Raw genomic sequence first — 20,038 nt, 5'->3', positions numbered from 1 at the left:
TTGTTATCAAAAGTCAAATACTAAATAGTGATTTTTATATGAGAATTCTATTGACCTAACATTATATCACATATTAAACTTTTGTAGTTGCATTTTGAAAATATATCTGATAACACCAAAGAATTGATTTGTATTGTGTTTTATCAACCTTGTGGTTCTGGTTCAGTAAACATTAACCAATAAAGATTTGCATTGAAATATCTTAGAGGTCTCACAAGGGCCTTTTCTGGTTCTCATACTAACATTGTGATGAGTAGATATTGACTAGAAAGATGTATGTCTATATATAGATATGGCGTGATTTTTCTTTTTGTTCTTAATTCTTTACAGTTGATTATTTAAAAGCCCGCCCTATGATACTATTATAGAAAGATTAAAATTAAAAGCAGATTGTAATTTGGGGCACCTGAGTGGCTCAGTCGGTTGAGAGTCCCATTTTGGTTCAGGTCATGATCTCACAGTTCGTGAGTTTGAGCCCTACATTGGGCTCGCTGCTGTCAATGCAGAGCCTGCTTAGGATCCTCTGTCCCCATCTCTCGCTGCCCCTCCCCCACTCATGTTCTCTCTCTCTCTCTCTCTCTCTCTCTCTCTCTCTCTCTCAAATATTCGATTTTTTTAATGTTTTTATTTATTTTTGAGACAGAGACAGACAGAGACAGAGCACGAGCAGGGGAAGGGCAGAGAGAGGAAGACACAGAATCCGAAGCAGGCTCCAGGCTCTGAGCTGTCAGCACAGAGCCTGACACGGGGCTTGAACTCACGGACTGTGAGATCATGACCTGAACTGAAGTCAGATGCTTAACCGACTGAGCCACCCAGGCGCCCCTCTCTCTCAAACATTAGAAAAAAAGACTAATTTTAACAACCGTCATAGCATAATTAATAATTTGTTTATAACTTTTATCTTTATGTTTTGTGAAAATTTGACAACTTTGATGTTTTCAAATTCTAAATTTTGAGAGGGCTGACTAGTAATTTCTTAGTTATTTTGCATGAATTCACATTTTAGTACATTGTAGTGAGTGTTAGCCAAAGTGATGCATGTTGCTCATGTATCCATTTAAGTAGTTTAGTAGGATTACAGAGTTCTTTGCCTAGTTGGCATACAATTTTTTTCTTTGTCTTATACAGTAGCTGTCCCCTTATCTGCAAGGGTCCAGGACCCCCAGTGAGTACCTGAAATGGTAGATAGTACTGAACCCTATATCTTCGGTGTTTTTTCCCCACTTTTACATGCCTGTGATAAAGCTTAATATAGAAATTAGACACAGCAAGAGATTAACAACAATAATAAAGTAGAACAGTTGTAATAATATACTGTAAAATGTTATTTGAATGTGATCTCTCCCTCTCAAAATATCTTACTGTATTGTGCTTACCTTTCTCATGATGATGTGAGATGATACAATGCCTGCGTCATGAGATGAAGTGAGGTGAATGGCATAGGCACTGTGACATACATAGCATTAGGCTACTATTGACCTTCAGACAGTATGTCAGAAGGAGAATCACCTGCTTCCAGACGTGGTTGACTGTGGCTGAGACTGGAAAGCATGGCTGAGGAGGGACTACTGTACCCCTAAGAAAGCAATCATGTAGTTAAATGTAAAAACCAGGCCACATAGTGAAGTTAAACAGTGCTCTGAAGACTTCATACTGTTCTAAAGAAAATCAGGTAATAATGGATATTGAGAAACAATATGCTCTGCCTTTCTTACTTTTCCCATTTAGTATGGTGTCTGGGACTCTGCTAGCTTGTATTGTTTGCTGGATTCTGTTAGTAATGTAGGAATCAGCAAGGTAACTTCAGGATGGACCAGAATTGCCATGAGGTGTAGATGAAGTTAGTAGACATTTGGAGGTCTAACAATTTTCGAAACATAACGGCTTACATGTCTTTTATATATCTTTTTCAGTCTTGTTGGTTTTGTAAGTTTAGCATATCCTTTAATGTGTGGGCAGTTAAATCAGGTGCTTCATTCTCCATTTTAAGGCCTCTGGCTACTTTTAGATTTTTTTTTTTTATATAAACCTCTCATTCTGGTAAAACGTGCAGAACAAATTTAAATTATTAGCAGATGTTTCCATTGACAAGAAAACATTTGAAAGTGATTGTTTTCATTATTTTTCCCCATGCATTTAATTAATGAATTTGACATCCCCCCCCCTCTTTTGGACGAATTTTGATGCAGTTTTTAAGATAGGATTTAGTAAACCATTCTGACTGTTGAAATTATGGTATAAAATTTTTCATGAAAAATTTTTCTATTTTCCTAATTAGAAATGTCATTATTCTTCATACAAAAAAATAGAATTTGTATGCCACATAAGTTTTACATTAGGATTTAAGGGCACATTTGACCAGTGTAAATTAGGAATGTTTATTTATGCATAGTTTATTTCTTAAAGTTTATAATGTGCAAATGAATGAGAGTCATTCAGATTAGTATATACTGACTCCTATAGAAGTAAATTGTCCACATTTATCTTAATGTGCCCTGGGGGTGTGTGTGCGTGCGTGTATGTATCTATACACACACACACACACACACACACACACACACACACACCCCTGTATGAATTGGCTATATCCCCCTTTTCTACTCCCACATATCAAAGGAAATAATAACCTTTCCCCAATCCTGTCAACAGCAGTAAAACAGTCCACAGCAACATTTGAAGGTCACACAAAGCTTTACTAAAGTGAATATTCATCATCTTCAAAGTTATCTCGTATTAAGTACAGTATTAAAGAGCCTGTTGATCAATTTTTCTATTAAAATAACAAGATCAGATGTTGATTATCAAACTTAGTGTTAATTTCATGGAGTTTGATGTTTGTGCACAAAAAATGCACAAGTGTGCTTTTTTAACTGATGTCTAACTTTGTGATTACACCTAGTGGGGGAAATCTTGTTACCAAGTTGTTAGACTGGGGTTTCATCAGGAAGTTGGATGTTATACTGGAATTGTTGGTCCTCTGCAAGAAAACAGAATGCTTCTTTTGAGTGAATAAGCCAGGAAAATGAGGCGAGGGGTTTATTTCAAAGGTTTTTTTTTTGGTGATGGCATAAATACATAACAGGTTATAAAATCCAATTACTATATTAAATTTCATCACTTGTTTTTTAGGTATTCCAATAACTGTACCACCTCCAGGTAAAACTTTTTTCATGTTTTCTCCATCATTGTTAATAAACATGAAATTTCAAGCTTATAGTTCCAGGAGGGACAGTGTCGATGTGGTTAGACTGTGGAATAGGCTATTGGGATTTCAAGGTCCTATTTTCAGCTCTGCCTTTGCTTCATTCCAGTTTTGATTAAGATATTTAGTTTTCTTATACCTGTCTTACCCACTTTTTGTAGAAATAGAGAGTCTGAGAAAATTCTCACCATATCAATTTGTTGAAGAAAACAGTATGGGATATAAAAAAATATTTGTATGAAAAAGTTTTTTCAGACCAGTGAATTTTTTATATGCTAAAGCAACTGCAAAGAGAAGAGAAGGATCATTATCTTGACTTTTTCATGGTTTCTGATTTTTTTACCCTGCTGGCATAACTCAGTATCGTGAGAAAATACGTTCTGAACCATACAATTAGGTAGATTGACAACTGGTCAGATGGTTGTTCTTAGGGTGGTCATTAAATTGTTGATTGTTGTAATGGTGTGATCAATAGTTTGTATGTGACCAAGGGTTGTTTTTTGATACTTTGTCAGTGTTGCCTTTTTAAAAATATTTTTTTGGAGTGTGATGCAAATGTGATAGCAAGTGTTTTACTGAGTTCAGTATTAAAGGCCAAGGAATATAAAAAGAAGAGATGACATTGCTCGGAAGGGTGGGTCTGGATTCACAATGACCTTGATAAACAGAAATCGTGGAAGTTTAGGTAGCAGAGGATAGTATGCATATGTAGTTGTGGGATAGTGAGTCACTGATTGTATATCAATGTGGCTGAAAAAGGCTTATCAGGAAAAGTCATCTAAAGGAGCCATTGGTGTGTCTAGTTTAAAAAGAAATGTGGTTGAAAGGGTGTATAAGATAGGCTTTTTCCTGCCATTAATTGCTAAACTTCACAGTTCTGAGATGTTTAATAGAGAAGTTACAGATCCTGACACTGGGTGCAGTGAAGATGAGCATGGTGAATTTGAAACAACTTGCAGCAGGGCCGAAAATGGATTTAAATGGACTTTGAGAAGGGTTAAGAGAACTGGGATTCATTTTTACATCAATGACTGAAGAAGGAGGCTTAGTGGAAGTGTTTTCAAATATGTAGAGGGTGATAGAGAGTATATGACGATGGATTGCTTCTTGTCATTCAGGACAGCATATGAATTGTAGTGTGAGAGATGTAAGTCACGTAATTTAGATCATTTCCTGACAGTGAGGGTTGTTAGAACTTGGAAGGAATTGGTATCATAAGTTGTAGAATCTTAAAGTCTTTTGTTGGGATGCTTTATTGACCATCTGAACTTGCAAGTGCAGAGTAGATTAACTGTTAAGGTCCCTTTTAGCCATATTCTGTGGTATTTCATTTAGGTATTATGAATTACTGAGAATGCAGACCTCATGATATAAAGATACAAATTATTTTCCTTCCAGACTAATCCAGAAACTATATTATGTGCCCTTCTTTGTAAAATAGTTCTTCAGGGTTGTGCTATCTAAAACATATTTTATGATGGATGTTCTCAGCCTTAAGCATTTATATATTTACTGGTAAGATTTTATTTAAAAATTATAATTTTAAGGAAATTTCTATACATCTAAAACAAAGTATTTTTTGAAAGAGGTAAATGCTATTTTATTTGCTTTTCTTCAAAAGTATTTCAAGTATAACATATCTGGTGGCAACACTACTACTGTTTATATATGGATAAGGTAAGGCATTGAGATTAACTTTCTCATACTCACAAAATGGGCTGTGTGTGGTGCTGAAAATATGACCGGGTGTCCTGACTCCCAGTTTGTGCTCTGTGTATTAGACCAGACTGTTCATTTAAAGTTTTCTTGCTCAAAAAATCTGTTTATAAGTTTAAGCTTCATTTTTTCTGTCCATTATAACATAGAGAAGCACGTTATGTCCCCAGAGAAATTTAGTGATACGCAGCAACTTTGTTTCATACTTGACATTAAATGGACATTCTATTAACTTTTTTTATCTTATGATTGAATGTTTCAGGTTTTCCTCCTCCACCAGGCGCTCCACCTCCATCTCTTATCCCAACAATAGAAAGGTAAATCAGTATGGATAGTATAAAACTTTTTTATGATTTGTAGACTTTTGACAGAAAAGTCACATACGTATCTTGGTGATATTTTCAGAGATTTAATTTTGTAAACATGAAGTAGTGCCTGAGTCTGGATCTGGGTTAGCTACTTTTATGTAAGACGTTGGACCTATAGTCCCGTAACAATACAGCACAGAGAAAACCAAATGATAGTATTTTGAAATATCTTGGTTTGATTTATGACACACTGATGAAAGAAATTCCTAGATTGGTAAAAACGTGGCTGTAGTCATTTTTGTGGTGTCTACAGATGACTAGTAATCATGAATAATGCACGTCTGTTTTATGATTAAGTAAGGACAGTTCTTAATGTGGACCATAATAAAAGCTGCCCTATTCTTTATGAGCCTGCAGTAACTCAGCTTTCACAAAGGAAGATTGGATCCATTCTACATGGCAGTAGCGTTATTTTTTATGCCCTGCAGCACTAGAAGTACTGTACTAGAGAGTATTTACCTCTTTACAGAGATGCCATTTATTTACATAGATGGCAATATGGTGTTGAACAATATAGGTTTTGGAAGTCTCCGATCTGGCTCAGAGTTTGGCTTCAGAATTCCCTAGTTTTGTGCTGCTAGGCAAGGTTCATAACTGTTCTTTGAGACTGTTTCCCCTTTTACCAAATGGTGTTTAGATAGAGTTGTGAAGATTAAAACAACGAGTGAATAGAACAATCAGCACAATTCTTGGCAGATAGAAATCAATAAAAAATGGTAGCCATTACTATTTCCTCTAAAGTACCAAGTAAATTTGATGAAAATAGTGTATTTCTGAAAAATGATCCAAATTCTATTAATAGAAAAATTGTGAGAACTTTACATCAATAGCATCAAACCACGCATAATTTTCAAAAAGGAAATGATAAAGCCCAGTCTTAATTGTGAGAATATAAGGATTTAATTTTATTACGTCCTTGTTAAATATTTTTCTCAATCAGTAAATGTTAAAAAGTATTATTTGTTTATCCTGTCAGTGGGGCTGAATTTCTGAATCATTAAAACCCTTTTTTTTTTTTTTTTTTTTTTTTTTTTTTTTAGTTTTATTTATTTGAGAGAGAGTACAAGTGGGGAAGGGGCAGAGAGAGAGGGAGAGAGAGAATCTGAAGCAGGTTCAGCATGGAGACTGTTGCAGGACTCAGTCTCATGAACCTCGAGACAGTGGCCTGAGCTGAAATCAAGAGACAGACGCTTAATCGACTGAGCCACTCAGGCGCCCTAAAACCTGTTGTTTAAGTTTATTTATTTTTACAGAGACAGAGTGCGAGCATGAGCTGGGGAGGGGCAGAAAGAGAGGGAGACACAGAATCTGAAGCAGGCTCCAGGCTCCAAGCTGTCAGCACAGAGCCCGATGCGGGGCTCGAACTCACAAACCGTGAGATCATGACCTGGGCCGAAGTCGGATGCTTAACCGACTGAGCCACCCAGGTGCCCCCAAAACCTGTTGTTTTCTTTTTTTAAGATTAAATTTTAGCAAAGTCTCAAGTACTCTGTTAGTCTCAAAGTTTTCTCTTACCTTGGGAATCAAGCTGAATTGATTGTGTTCACATTAAAAGTACTAGGAAGCTATATTTTTTTTACAAGTGGGTATTAGGTTTAATATGTTTTCAGGTTAAAAGCCTGTTTTTGTATTATAAAGTTAAATTACAGAATTAAGGTTTATCATTATATGGTAGTTAAATGAAAGACATAATTCTGCCTTGATGTTTTGCATTTGCACCAAACTGTTAAAATTTAGAATTTATTTGCAACACATAAAAATACATTTTTCTTCAACAGTGGACATTCCTCTGGTTACGATAGTCGTTCTGCACGTGCTTTCCCATATGGCAATGGTAAGTATTATTTTTAGCTGCCCAGATTCAGTCTAAACCAGTATTTAAATATTTTTAAAGCAATAAAAACATACTTCTATTGTTTAAAGTACTATCTTATAGAGCAATTAAAAAATATTAACTAAAGGAATAACTATGTCTTACATTCTAGGTTACTTTACAGAAGAATTTTCATTTTTTATCAACTGTACTCTTAAAAATTAGTAAATGGTGACAGCATGGATATTTGCACCTTGCCTTTTCCTAAAAGGATATAGGATTTGTCAGCAAATTGTCTCAAATTTCGTTCATAATCTTTTTGTTTCTTGCTTCAGGTCATCCAGCTAACCTTGTTCTCCTCTTCCCCTGTTTTTTTCTTCTAGATCATTTGGCTAGGTCTTCTTTCCTGTTCACTCTTTACAAAGTAATCCATTCTAGGGGCTTCTGATACCGCCTTCTGCTTAGATCTCTTGATCATCCATTCATTTATTTTAAAAGTGCTATGCACTGCACTAATTTTAGGGATACAGTAAGCTATAAACCCTTATCAAATTTGTAGCCTGGTGAGGAACAGCCAGGTGACAGAAGAAGGTGTCATGGGAGCATAGTGGAGGGGGGTCTCCCACTCCAGAAGGGGTGGAGAGGGAGATAATGTTATTTGAGATTGAAATCATGTTCAGAGGCATAGGGGTGAGAGAGAAGCTGGTAGGCATGAACTGAAAGAAGTCTGGTGTGGCTGGAGTGTAGAGATTGCATGATGAATGTTTAGAGAGGAGACAGGAGGTTGTGCAAGGTGTGATAACCATGCTGTATAGATTTTCAACCTTATTCAGAAGGCTGTGAGGAGCCATTTAGTTCTATGCTGAGCTATGAAATTGCTAGACTTACATTTGAAAAAGGTCCATGTTGGCTACTTACTGTGAGGAAATTGTGGATTTGTAGGGTGGATGGAAGGAGGAATGGCAAAAATGCTGCTTGATTTGGGGAACAAGAAACTACTGGAATAATCCGGGGAAGAAATGATGGTGTCTTGTATTCAGGTAGTACCACTGGGGATGGAGAACATTGAAATCCCCCAAAGGCATTTGCACAGTAGAAGTTATAAATCTTGGTAGTAGGTCAAGTGTCAGTTATCTACATCCATTTACCAGGTGGGTATCTGTATCGGGGTGTTGTACTGTCCTTCAGACCCACCTTGTCCAGACTACATGTATGCCCTTTATTCACATCAAAAGGTGGTTGTTTCTGTTGACTTGTTTCAGTGATTATACAGCCTTTTATTGGTTTGTTGGTTTGTTTATTAGTTCTTGCTGGGCTCCCAGGAAGTCCTGCTCCTTAGGTTGGAGTCTTACTTTTCCCTCTCATTATTTATGTGACTTTCATAGATCTTCAGCTATTAAACTTAGTGAGACTACATTAAAGCACCTTCGTCCTACCATTTAATAAACCCTCAAATATTAGCTGTGATTTTTATGATGATCCCCACCATCTCCAGCAAGCTCCGAGTTCTCTCTCTTTTCTGCACTTTGAGGCAGGGTAGCTTGATTGTTAAAGCACAGGCCCTGCAGTTAGCCTGGGGGTGGGTCCTGCGTCTATCTTATCCTTGTAACTTGGGATAACTTAAATAACCTAAATCCTTTTCCTCCTCTGTAAAATAAAGTTTGAGCATAAAGGGCTCAGCACAATGCCCATAATATGTAAGGCCTTGGCACCCATTACTTGTTTAATTATTTAAAATTTTATTTTTACCTTTTTTTAAGGCACTTGTCCTTTTCTTTTTCGTGAGATTCCTTGTGTATTTGTTTCCGTACACATAAACATGAGGAATAGCCCATATCAGAAGGAGTAAGACTTCATTCTTGAGGTTACCTATACAGTTTCCTTGTGGAAGATTTCATTATTTAGTATTTATTTTTTTTTATTTATTTTTTTTTTTAAATTTTTTTTTTCAACGTTTATTTTTGGGACAGAGAGAGACAGAGCATGAACAGGGGAGGGGCAGAGAGAGAGGGAGACACAGAATCGGAAACAGGCTCCAGGCTCTGAGCCATCAGCCCAGAGCCTGACGCGGGGCTCGAACTCACGGACCGCGAGATCGTGACCTGGCTGAAGTCGGACGCTTAACCGACTGCGCCACCCAGGCGCCCCCATTATTTAGTATTTATTAAGCATTTAGCTTTTTCTCAAAGTAATATATGCAAATTTTTTTTTTTTTAATTTTTTTTTTTTCAACGTTTATTTATTTTTGGGACAGAGAGAGACAGAGCATGAATGGGGGAGGGGCAGAGAGAGAGGGAGACACAGAATCGGAAACAGGCTCCAGGCTCTGAGCCATCAGCCCAGAGCCCGACGCGGGGCTCGAACTCACGGACCGCGAGATCGTGACCTGGCTGAAGTCGGACGCTTAACCGACTGCGCCACCCAGGCGCCCCAATATATGCAAATTTTTAATCAGTATATTAGCAAGAGTTTTCTTTTCACTCTTTCCAACCCCAACACCTCTCTCAGAAGCATTTTTTTAAAATATGAAAGACTTCTTTAGTAAAAAGAGTTATAAAGCATATTGCAAAAATTAATGAGAAGAAAGGAGTTTTCTTCATCCTAATCAAACAAAGCTTTGGAATGTAGATGATGATACATCTTCCTCTGTGTTGGTAATTCTGTTTTACCTTTGTTAATTTATTTTAGGATTTTGTAATTTATCCTCAAACACTGCTTACTAATTTTTCTTGATGTGCATATTAATATATTAAGAATGTGCTCATGGCACCTGGGTGGCTCAGTCGATTGAGCGTCTGACTCTTAATTTTGGCTCAGGTCATGATCTCATGGTTCATGGGATTGAACCCCATGTCAGGCTGTGCGGTAAAAGCACAGAGCCTGCTTGGGATTGTCTGTCTGTCTCTCTCTCTCTCTCTCTCTCTCTCTCTCTCTCTCTCTCTCTCTTTCTCTCTTTCTCTCTTTCTCTCCCCCCCTTCCCTCCTCCCCTCCCCTGCTCATACACATTCACACACACTCTCTCTCAAAATGAATAAACTTAAATATATTGTGCTTATAAAGTAAGACCCAGTTAAAAAGTATTTTGGAGAAATATCAAAGAACTGCAGAGACCAGCATTTTTGATGCTTTTTAGTTCTTCTGATGGTCTGCATAGCATTTGTATATAAGCTTATCACTCTATTTCTTGATTTATATAACTATAGATACCATCTGTTATCATCCTCTTATGATAGATGTGTATTTTGCTCACTTACCATCACTACCCCTCTCTTTTCCCCACCAGTGAAGTTATGACTATTTTTGTACCTCTTTCTGTTATCTACATGTCCTTGGTTTCATGTACTATCAAGTGCCTATCACCAGGCAAATTTCCAGGTCTTCACCTCTTCTTCCCCCTCCGCCTGCCAGCTTTGGTCAGCCACACTTCTGCTTAGGAACATTTATATTCTGTCCTATAACCCAAACTATCTGTGCCCTGACAAATTTTTTATTCTGAAAGCTAAACAATAAACCATATTTACATTATTAGGACTATATAAATATTGTATAGAGATAATGATAATACTCAAGCCCTGCAAAGGAGAAAGTTCCAATGGCAAATAGAAATTACCTTTTTTTTTCTTAGACTTCATCAACTGTAAAATCATACTACATTTTAATTGGGTTCATATTTGGGGTGCCTGGGTGGTTTCCGTCGGTTAAGCATCCAACTCTTGGTTTCAGCTCAGGTCATGATCTCACAGTTCGTGGGTTCAAGCACCGCATCAGGCTCTGCACTGACAGTGTGGGGCCTGCTTGGGATTCTCTCTCTCCCCTCTCTCTCGGTCCCTACCCTGCTTGTACTTGCTTGGTCTCAAAATAAATAAACTTAAAAAAATATAATTGGATTCACATTTGAACTGTGACTTTCTCCATCTCAAGGTTTTTTTCCCCAAAAATGTTTTCAGATTTTGTTTTTCATGTATGTCCTTAAGCCATCTGGTGTTCATTTTTGCCTGTGTTATAAGGTAATGATATAATTGTCCCAGTGTTATTTGTTGAATAGTTTATCCCCCTTGAGGGATTTATAATGTCCCATCCATCAGGTTTCCATGTACGCTTGAATCTGTTTCATGGCTTCTTAGACTTGACTAACTCTCTTTTGCTAATAATGCCACATTAGCTTAATTACTGAGTTTTATAGTAAATCTCCTATCTGGTTCAGCAAAATCTACCTACTTATTCTGCTTCAGAAGTATTCTGGTGCCATTGCTCTTACATATCCATTCTGAAATCAGCTTTGGAAGTTCCATGAACGACTGTTTTGAGATTTAGATTAGTGACATTTATATTATGCTTACTTTAGACAAAACGCTGTTAACTCATGTAGTCCTGACAGCTTTTAAAGCAGGTGTACTGTTACTATTCCCATTTTATGGATGAAGTAATTGAAGAACAGCCAGATTAAGTGGTTTCCCTGGTACCACAGAATAAGTGGCAGAATCAGGAGCTGAAACCAGGCAGCCTGGCTCCAGAGTCCTTGCTGTTTCTAAACTAGATTGGAATTACATTGATGCTTAGATCATTTTGTGTGGAATTTGTATTTTACAGCATTGAGTCCATCAACGAACAAGGACTCTCTTCATCTATGGAGATGTTCTTTAATATATTTCAATCAAGTGCTATAATTATCTTTACACAATTTTTGCACGTCTTTGGTTAGATTTAGTCATTGGTATCTAATGTTTTTGTTGTTTTAAGTGATATATTCATTCGAACTTCCTGTTTTGTATTTGCTTGTATTTAGAAATAGGATTGGTATTTGTTCTATTTATACATATAGTATGTATATAGTAATCAATATGTATATTGATCTTGTAGCCAGTTATCTGTTGAACTCAGTATAATTTGTCTATAAAGGCTTTTTAGCCTGTAATACATATCTGCAGATAATGATTTTGTTACTTTTCAGATTCTTGCTTCCCTCCCTGTTTTTTGTTTGTTTGTTTGTTTTGTGGGAGGGTTCTTAACTGTTCTGACCAGCATCTCTTTATAATGTTGGAGTACTGAAAGTGGAGTTCTTGTCTTATAAGCCCCCCCCCCCCCCTTTATTTTTAAGGAAAATGCTTTTACATTTTTACTACCAGGCTTTTTTTGCTATTTGGTTTTTGATGGAGTCCTATATCAGATCAAGGAAAGTTTTCAAGAGCCTTTAAACTGAATGGATTTTGAGTTTTAATCAAATGCTTTCTGAGATAACCATACCGTTTTTCTTCTCTAATCTGCTAATGTGGTAAATTTCTAAATTTTTCTAACATCAAGTCACTGTTTATTTGCTAAGATAAACCTAACATGGTCATGATTAGTTATCTTTAAAAAAATAATAATAAACATTGATTGATTTAGGATTTTGACATCTATGTTCATATGTAAGATTAGCCTATAATTTTTCTTTATTTGTATTGTCTTTAACTGGTTTGGGTATTAACAAGCCACGTGGGATAAGTTAGAGAATAATCTTTTTTTTCTATTCTTTGAAGTTTATATATTAGAATGGTCTGTACCTTATAAATTAGTAAAACTCAACTATAAAAATGATCTAGTCTCTTGGGAAGGTTTCAAGTTACTGATCAATGTCTTTCATAGTTAGGGGAGCAGTGAAGATTTCTTTCCATTCTTGAGTCACGTTTTGGTAAATTATTGATTGATCATTTGAAATTAGTCCATTTCAGCTAAGTTTTTAAATGCATAGGTATAAAGTATATCCTCTGTATTCTTAATCTCTGTAACATCTGTAATTGTGGTTTTTTTTGGTTTTGATTATGTGGCCTCTTTTTTTCTTAATCTTGTCAGAATATTGTTATGTTTTGTCTAGTCTTCAAAAACCACCTTTCGGTTTTTTTTTTCTTATTGTATGGTTCTTTTCTATTCTACTTTATTTTTATTATCTCCTTTTTGTATGATTATTCTGTTTGTGTCTAAGTTCTTAAGCTTTAGCCTTCCATCTTTTCTAATGCATCTAATGTTTTTTAAGATTAAATTTCTCTCCAGAACTGTTTGCATCCCTATACTTTTGATGTCATATTTTTATGTTCAGTTCCTAAATGATTTAAAATTTATTTTTTTTTACCCCTGCATTTTCGGAAATGTGTCTTTAATTTGAAATGTATAGAGATTAGGTTGTCTATTTTACTTATGAAAGTACATAATGTACTTTTATAAGTGTTTCATATGTGCTTGAGAAGAATGATTATTATTTAGCTGTTTTGGGCAGTATTCTGTTATATTCATTAAATCAAGCCTGTTAACAGTGTTTTGCTCAAATCTTCTATTATCTGTAGTGAAAGTGTTTTGTCTGCTTATACTGGCAGTAATTGAGAGCAGTTATGTTAATCTTCCATGATCAAGGTGGATTTTTTATTTCTATATATTCAAGCTATGTTACTCTCTAAAAATTTAAGCTTGTTTGTTAGCCACCTGGAAGTTTAGTTCTGTCTCTTGGTGAGATGCATCGTCTATTCCCTTTTTGTGGCCCTTTCTGTCCAGGTAATCCTTCTTTGTGAGTCTGCTTTGTTGTTAATCTAGCCTTTTCTGAAGAGCTACAGAGATTAGGGGGATTGGTATTTTCCTGTTCCTCCCATCTTTCTGCTTTCAACCATTTTGTTGTTTTTATGTCCTTTATGTTCAGAATATTAGAGATTATGTTTTTTTGTTTTCAGAGTTTTTCAAAGTACTAATCAAACTCTTTCGTTTAACTGGTGAATTCAGTCTCTTGAATTACTGTGATTATTGAACTGATCAAACTTGTCTTCTCTAACCCTCATCCTTTCCAGGTCTTTTTGAACTGAGTTTTTCAGATATTTTTTTAAATTCTATTTTTCCTTGTAGTGTTTTGAAATTATACATTTTGTTTCTATTATTTTAGTGGTTACTTTTGGAATGTATTATGTATATATTTCATAGAAGTTCTTTTGGTGAAGTCTGTTAAAACTTCTCATTTAAAAAAAAATTTTTTTTTAACGTGTATTCACTTTTGAGAGGGAGAGAGCATGCGTGCGAAGGGGAAAGGGCAGTGAGGAAGACAGAGGATCCGAAGCCAGCTCCGTGCTGGGAGTGCAGTGCTTGATGCTGGGTTCAAACTCAGTGAAACATGAGATCATGACCTAGGCCGCAATCAAGTGTCAGCCGCTTAATCGACTGAGCCACCCAGGCGCCCCCACTTTTGCTCATTTTTGAATCTGTGAATGTCTTTGTTTTATTCTTATTCTTGAGATTTAATTTTGTTTAGGATATCTTTCTAGGTTGACCATTACTTTCTCTCAACACTTTGAAGATGTCTGGTTTATGTTTTTAGTATTGGAAAGTTTGTGGTGTATCTAATTCTGGTTCCTGTCTTTGTATGTTAGGGCTTTAAGGTTTGTTTCTGTATGTTACCTCAAACTATGGGTATTTACCATGCATTATTTCTCTTTTCTATTTATAACCTAGGTTTCCATTATAATCTATAGATGAAACATTTTTGGTGGGAGTTTTGTCTTGTTTTTCAGTAGAGTTTTGTCTGTCTCATTTTGTTTAAGTGCCATAACTTTTGTTTTGAATTGTTTCTGTCTTTTTCTTTAGTTGCCTTTCCCCACCTTCCTGGTTCTGCTCCTTCATGGCCTAGTCTTGTGGATACCAGCAAGCAGTGGGACTATTATGCAAGAAGAGAGAAAGACCGAGATAGAGACAGAGACCGAGACCGGGAGCGAGACCGTGATCGAGACAGAGAAAGAGAGCGCACCAGAGAGAGAGAGCGGGAGCGTGATCACAGTCCTACACCAAGTGTTTTTAACAGGTTTGTTGAACGTGCAGGAATTCGTACACATGTATTTCATGTACATTTTAGAATTTATATTTGGTGCAAGGATGGAAAATCTAATTCACTTGGGAAGGGATTGCTTTAAGAGTAGTTAGTATAACCAATGAAAAGCATTAAGGCTTTTTAAATTCCTAGATGCTTTCCATTATGCAAAACAATAATCTTCAATGTGTTTACTTCTTCCTTAAAGGAATTTGAAAATATTTTTATCTTTTCATCTAAGATTTTTATCTTAAGTTTAAATAGTTGGCAAGAGATAATTTCCAGTATATTATAAACATTACAATTTTGAAATAAAATCACTCAAATTTTAAACATACCCAGTGGGTTAAGAGCATTATAGTGATTTGCTAAACCTCGTCATCATATTTTGTAAAAATGCATGTAACAGACTCTCTTTTAACAGTTGGAAATTTCACATTTCTCTGTTTGAATTCTTATTTCTGAGCAACTTTCCCCAAAGAATTTTATTCCTCTGTAAAATATTTTTATTCTTGAATAAGTTTTTAAAAATGGATCATTCTATCCATTTTTCTTGCAGCATACCTATGGTAAGTTTAAATGTCTAAAAAATTTATGACTGTAAGATTAAGTATTTAAAAAAATTTTCCCCTCATTTTAATTATTACTTATTTAAATATATATAGATAGAGCAACGTTTGAAAATAATTTAGTGGAACTACATCCCTTAATATTATGGAGGACTTCCGCCCATCCCCAATTAAGTATATGTATTCATGAGTGAATATTACTGTGGCTAGGAAAAAACAGACTTTTCCATTAATTACGTTTCTTCTAAAAAAAATTATATATATATATATGTATAAGCCTTGTTCACATAAAATACTTAAATGAGAATTGATGGAATTTTGTTGTGGCTCTATCGTTTAATTAATTGAGCACCTGTAGATTCAGTGATATGGCAGATTTACATAGGTGTAACCTGTCATCAAAACTATTATTATTTTTTTTAATGTTTATTTATTTTTGAGAGAGAGAGAGAGAGCACCAGCACGAGCGGGGCAGGGGCAGAGAGAGAGGGAGACACAGAATCTGAAGCGGGCTCCAGGCTCTGAGCTGTCAGCAGGCACCCAGGTGCCCCTCATCAAAATTATTTTTAAGGATCTGTCGGCTCTATCAGCTATTCAACTTTCTTGAAAGCAGAGAACTGGAAACCTCCTGGTTTGTGAAAGTATTTGTTACTCAGTGTAACTGTTTCCTTGGGCTGCCATTACCAAGTCCGACACACTGGTGGACTAGAACAACAGTGAATCCTTTCTGCAGTTCTGGAGGCTACAGGTCTGATACCAAGGTGCCAGCCTATCTTCCTCATTTTCATAGGCTCTGAGGAATGATCTGTTCCATTTCTTGTAACTTCTGGTGGTTGTTAGCAGTCCTCGGTGTTTTTGGTTCTGAGATGCGTCACCCCAGTTTGTGTTTCTGTCTTCATGTCTCATCTTCCCTTCTGTGTCTCTGTCCAAATTTCTCTCTGTTTATAAGGATATCAGTCATTGGATTGGGGTGCAACCAAATCCAGTATGACCTCACCTTGACTTAATTACATCTGCAAAGACCCTGTTTCCAAAAATAGTCACATTCACAGATACAGGGGTTAGGGCTCAAACTCATCTTTTTCAGGGGGCGGGAGGAGACACAATTCAACCCAGTACATTCAGGAATTTAAACTGAGAAAACTAGAATTTATGAAAGAACACCAAAAGGGCTTTACTACGACTTCTCAAAAAACTTCCAGTTATACTCGTTTAAAGTTACTTTTAGATGCACCTTTTTTTTTTGTAATTTTTCAATGTTTATTTATTTCGAGAGAGAGAGAGAGAGAGACGGACAGACAGAGTGTGAGTGGGAAAAGGGCAGAGAGAGAGAGGGAGACACGGAATCCGAAGCAGGCTCCAGGCTCTGAGCTCTCAGCACAGAGCCCCCACGCGGGGCTTGAATTCAAAAACTGCGAGATCATGGCCTGAGCCAAAGTCGGAGGCCCAACCAACTGAGCCACCTATGCGCCCCAGATGCATCTTTTTAAACTTAATATGCTCAGAAAGAATTGTTCATTTTAATACATCTTTGCAGATAGCCTTTAAAACAGACTTTGTTAAATATTTTCATGCAAACCTTGGAGTTGCAATTTTTCCTCATTCCATTTATGGAAAATAGCTACCGTATAACTTAATTGGTAAAAGACAGCTCTCATCAGTCCTGACAGCCAAATCACAAGTTTTTATCAGAAAAGAAGTCTGATTTCATTTTTTTGTTCACTTTAAATGAGTATAAGATGGTGCCCCTCAACACTTTTGATTTGCTTTTCTTCAGAGGGACTTCAGTGGATTTTGTTTGTTTGTTTGTTTGTTTGTTGTTTTAACTAGGTCAAGGAAAATTGTTTATGACTTCCACCACACTACTTTACATACAGTATATCTGAAGTTAGGACATCCCAGAAGACAGAATACTCCCATTTCTTACTCCGTATTTTATCCTTGACAGAAAAATGTGTCAGATAGGAAGACTGAAAGCCTTATAGAAGCTTTGTTATTCCTTGAATAAAATAAATCTGACATTAATATTTTAAATTAGATATCTAAAAAAAAAATTTTTTTTCATGTTTATTTTTGAGACAAAGAGCATGAATGGGGGAAGGTCAGAGAGAGGGAGACAGAGAATCCGAAGCAGGCTCCAGGCTCCAAGCTGTCAGCACAGAGCACAACGCAGGGCTCAAACTCACGGATTGTGAGATCATGACCTGAGCCAAAGTTGGATGTTTGAGTGAACCACCCAGGAGCCCCTTAAATTAGATATTTTTAATGCCATGATTGTTTTTGCACCCTGAGTCAATGTATCAGAGTAAAATTGGTAAAAGGAATGCCTTTTGTAAAGGGCTAGGAAGTTGATTGTGAGAGAAGAGATTGGAGAAGCGGCATGATGCTTTACCCGCTGGTATGTATCATTACGCAGTTCACGTTTAGGAAAGTTTCTGGAAGTTGTGGGTGGCAGTCGATGCCTCAGAACGTTTTGTGCCACTGGAAAGAATTCATACGCTGACGTGGTACTGGCACGTGTGCTGGTCTAGAGAATAATTCAGAATTCTCCTAATGATCCACAGGTCCCAGGCCAGTACACCTTCCTACACTTTAGAACACCCAGTTCTCTCTCAAGCCAATATATCCCATGTTTTAGCTATGCTGAACTAGATGGTATTTTGGAAATCCCCCATAGTTCCATACTCGTTCATGTTGTTCCTGTCTTCTGTGAGCTTTTCTGAACCCCCCCAAAAAATGGAATTATTTCCTTCACTTGCTCTCTAAGTATTTAGCGTATCTTCTTTTAAAGCATGTTTTTCTTAGCAAGCCTCTCTAAGGGTGTTGGCCACCATCTTCCATTTCTGTATTCTCAGCACTTTGTATAGTTAATGCCTAACATGCAATGATAAAATGCCATACGTTGCAGGGGAGGAAGATGAATATAGTAAAGACAGTTCTGAAAGCTGTTGTGTGAAACTCTGTTTTAGCTAGGCAGATTTTGAAATTAAGAAAAATCAAACTTTATCATTAGGAAAGCATTAATTTTAGCATCTTGTTAAAATATCAGTCTTGGTGGGGTGCCTGGGCAGCTTAGTCAGTTCAGTATCTGACTTTGGCACAGGTCATGATCTCACAGTTTAGAGTTAAAGCCCTGCATGGAACTGCCATCAGCACAGAGCCCGCTTCAGATCCTCTGTCCCTCCACCCCTTCTGTGCCCCTGCATATGCATGCACACACACACTCTGTCTCTCAAAAATAAACATTTAAAAATATATATATACAGTCTTGGTACCATCACAATATAGAATGAAATGAGTCAAAATAACTTTTTTTATACCAGCTATTTTTACAGATGGGATACATGTACATAGACAGTTTTCTGATTTTGCTAGATCAGTTAAGGATGTGAGCATATACTTGATTCAGGCAGCATGTTTTGTTAGATGTGATCATGTAATTATAGACTTCTTACTCCAAAAAGGTCCTTAGGGATTATCTAATCTAAATTTTGACTTGGCAGATGAGGAAATGGATGTGTGAAGAAATTAAGACAACGGTAGAGAGCTATATGGGCTACTGAAAAAAGTGGTTGAGATATTACTTAAAATCCTTTTTAGTCTTGAAATTAGTTAAAAAATTGTTACTTTTTATTTTTCTTATTACTCTGTATGCACTTTCTTTATCAGTGGGTGGAGGTGATTCATTCATTCATGTAACTGACATTTTCTGATCCCTGTTATATGCCAGGAACAGAGCTATGTGCTAAGGATACAGAAATACACACTATCCTTACAGATTTAAGCATGTAATGTTGTCAAGGGGACTAGGACGGGTTAGTAGTTTTAAGCGTTACCTAAAAAAAAAGTGCCATAAGAAACAATAGGATTTATTCATCTTTTATTTATTCATCTTTTTCCTTCCTATAGCTCCTAATAGTGACTGTAGGAGCTGATAACATTTTATTAAGTATAAATAAGTAAAGGTTGATACAATAAGTATGTGTGTAGGTTTTGTGTTTCAGTATGAATATAGTGCGATGGGATATGTGCTGTTAACCTTGACCACATAGTGCGTAATTCTGTTACATTCAAGAGCATTACTTTCAGGCAATGAATTGTTTCCCTTTTTTTAAAAACTTTTTTTGTTTATTTGAGAGAGAGAGAGAGAGAGGGAGAAGGGAGAGCATGAGCAGGAGGAGGGCAGAGAGAGAGGGAGACACAGAATCCGGAGCAGGCTCCAGGCTCTGAGCTGTCAGCACAGAGCCTGATGTGGGGATTGAACTCATAAAACGTGAGATCATGACCTGAGTTGAAGTCGGACGCTTAACTGACTGAGCCACCCAGGCGCCCCAGAAGCTGAATTTTTTCTAATGTAATTCAAATGGATATATTTGAGATAGCACAGTTATTTCTAGAATGTACATGTTCACAAGGTGCTGAATGTAAACTTGATATACGTAAGAAGACTAAATTGAATTGCTTTGCTAGAGTTCATAAATTCTTTGTGTAAATAATACATTTATAGAATATTTGAGGCTAAATTCTCTGATTCTTCAGTTTCAAATA

General features: G+C 36.5%; 1 protein-coding gene across 25 annotated transcripts in view; it reads left to right on the top strand.

Moving 5' to 3' along the window:
- Positions 1-20,038, top strand: part of FIP1L1 (factor interacting with PAPOLA and CPSF1) — an 82,617-nt gene that overhangs the window by 56,199 nt on the left and 6,380 nt on the right. For 14 of the 25 annotated variants that reach the window (XM_086705072.1, XM_086705065.1, XM_086705068.1 and 11 more), the window contains 4 exons: positions 3,133-3,159; positions 5,184-5,238; positions 7,068-7,123; positions 14,702-14,915. In XM_086705072.1, the coding sequence (XP_086561198.1) occupies positions 3,133-3,159; positions 5,184-5,238; positions 7,068-7,123; positions 14,702-14,915 (352 nt within the window). The remainder of the gene's footprint in view (positions 1-3,132; positions 3,160-5,183; positions 5,239-7,067; positions 7,124-14,701; positions 14,916-20,038) is intronic. The other 11 variants (XM_086705073.1, XM_086705067.1, XM_086705070.1 and 8 more) reach the window with 1 other exon arrangement.

The sequence above is a fragment of the Puma concolor genome, chromosome B1 (genome assembly GCF_028749965.1).
Source record: "Puma concolor isolate L17-30 chromosome B1, mPumCon1.1.hap2, whole genome shotgun sequence".
In the NCBI taxonomy this organism is placed as follows: Eukaryota; Metazoa; Chordata; class Mammalia; order Carnivora; family Felidae; genus Puma; species Puma concolor.
This window is presented reverse-complemented; position numbering and strand designations above follow the sequence as displayed.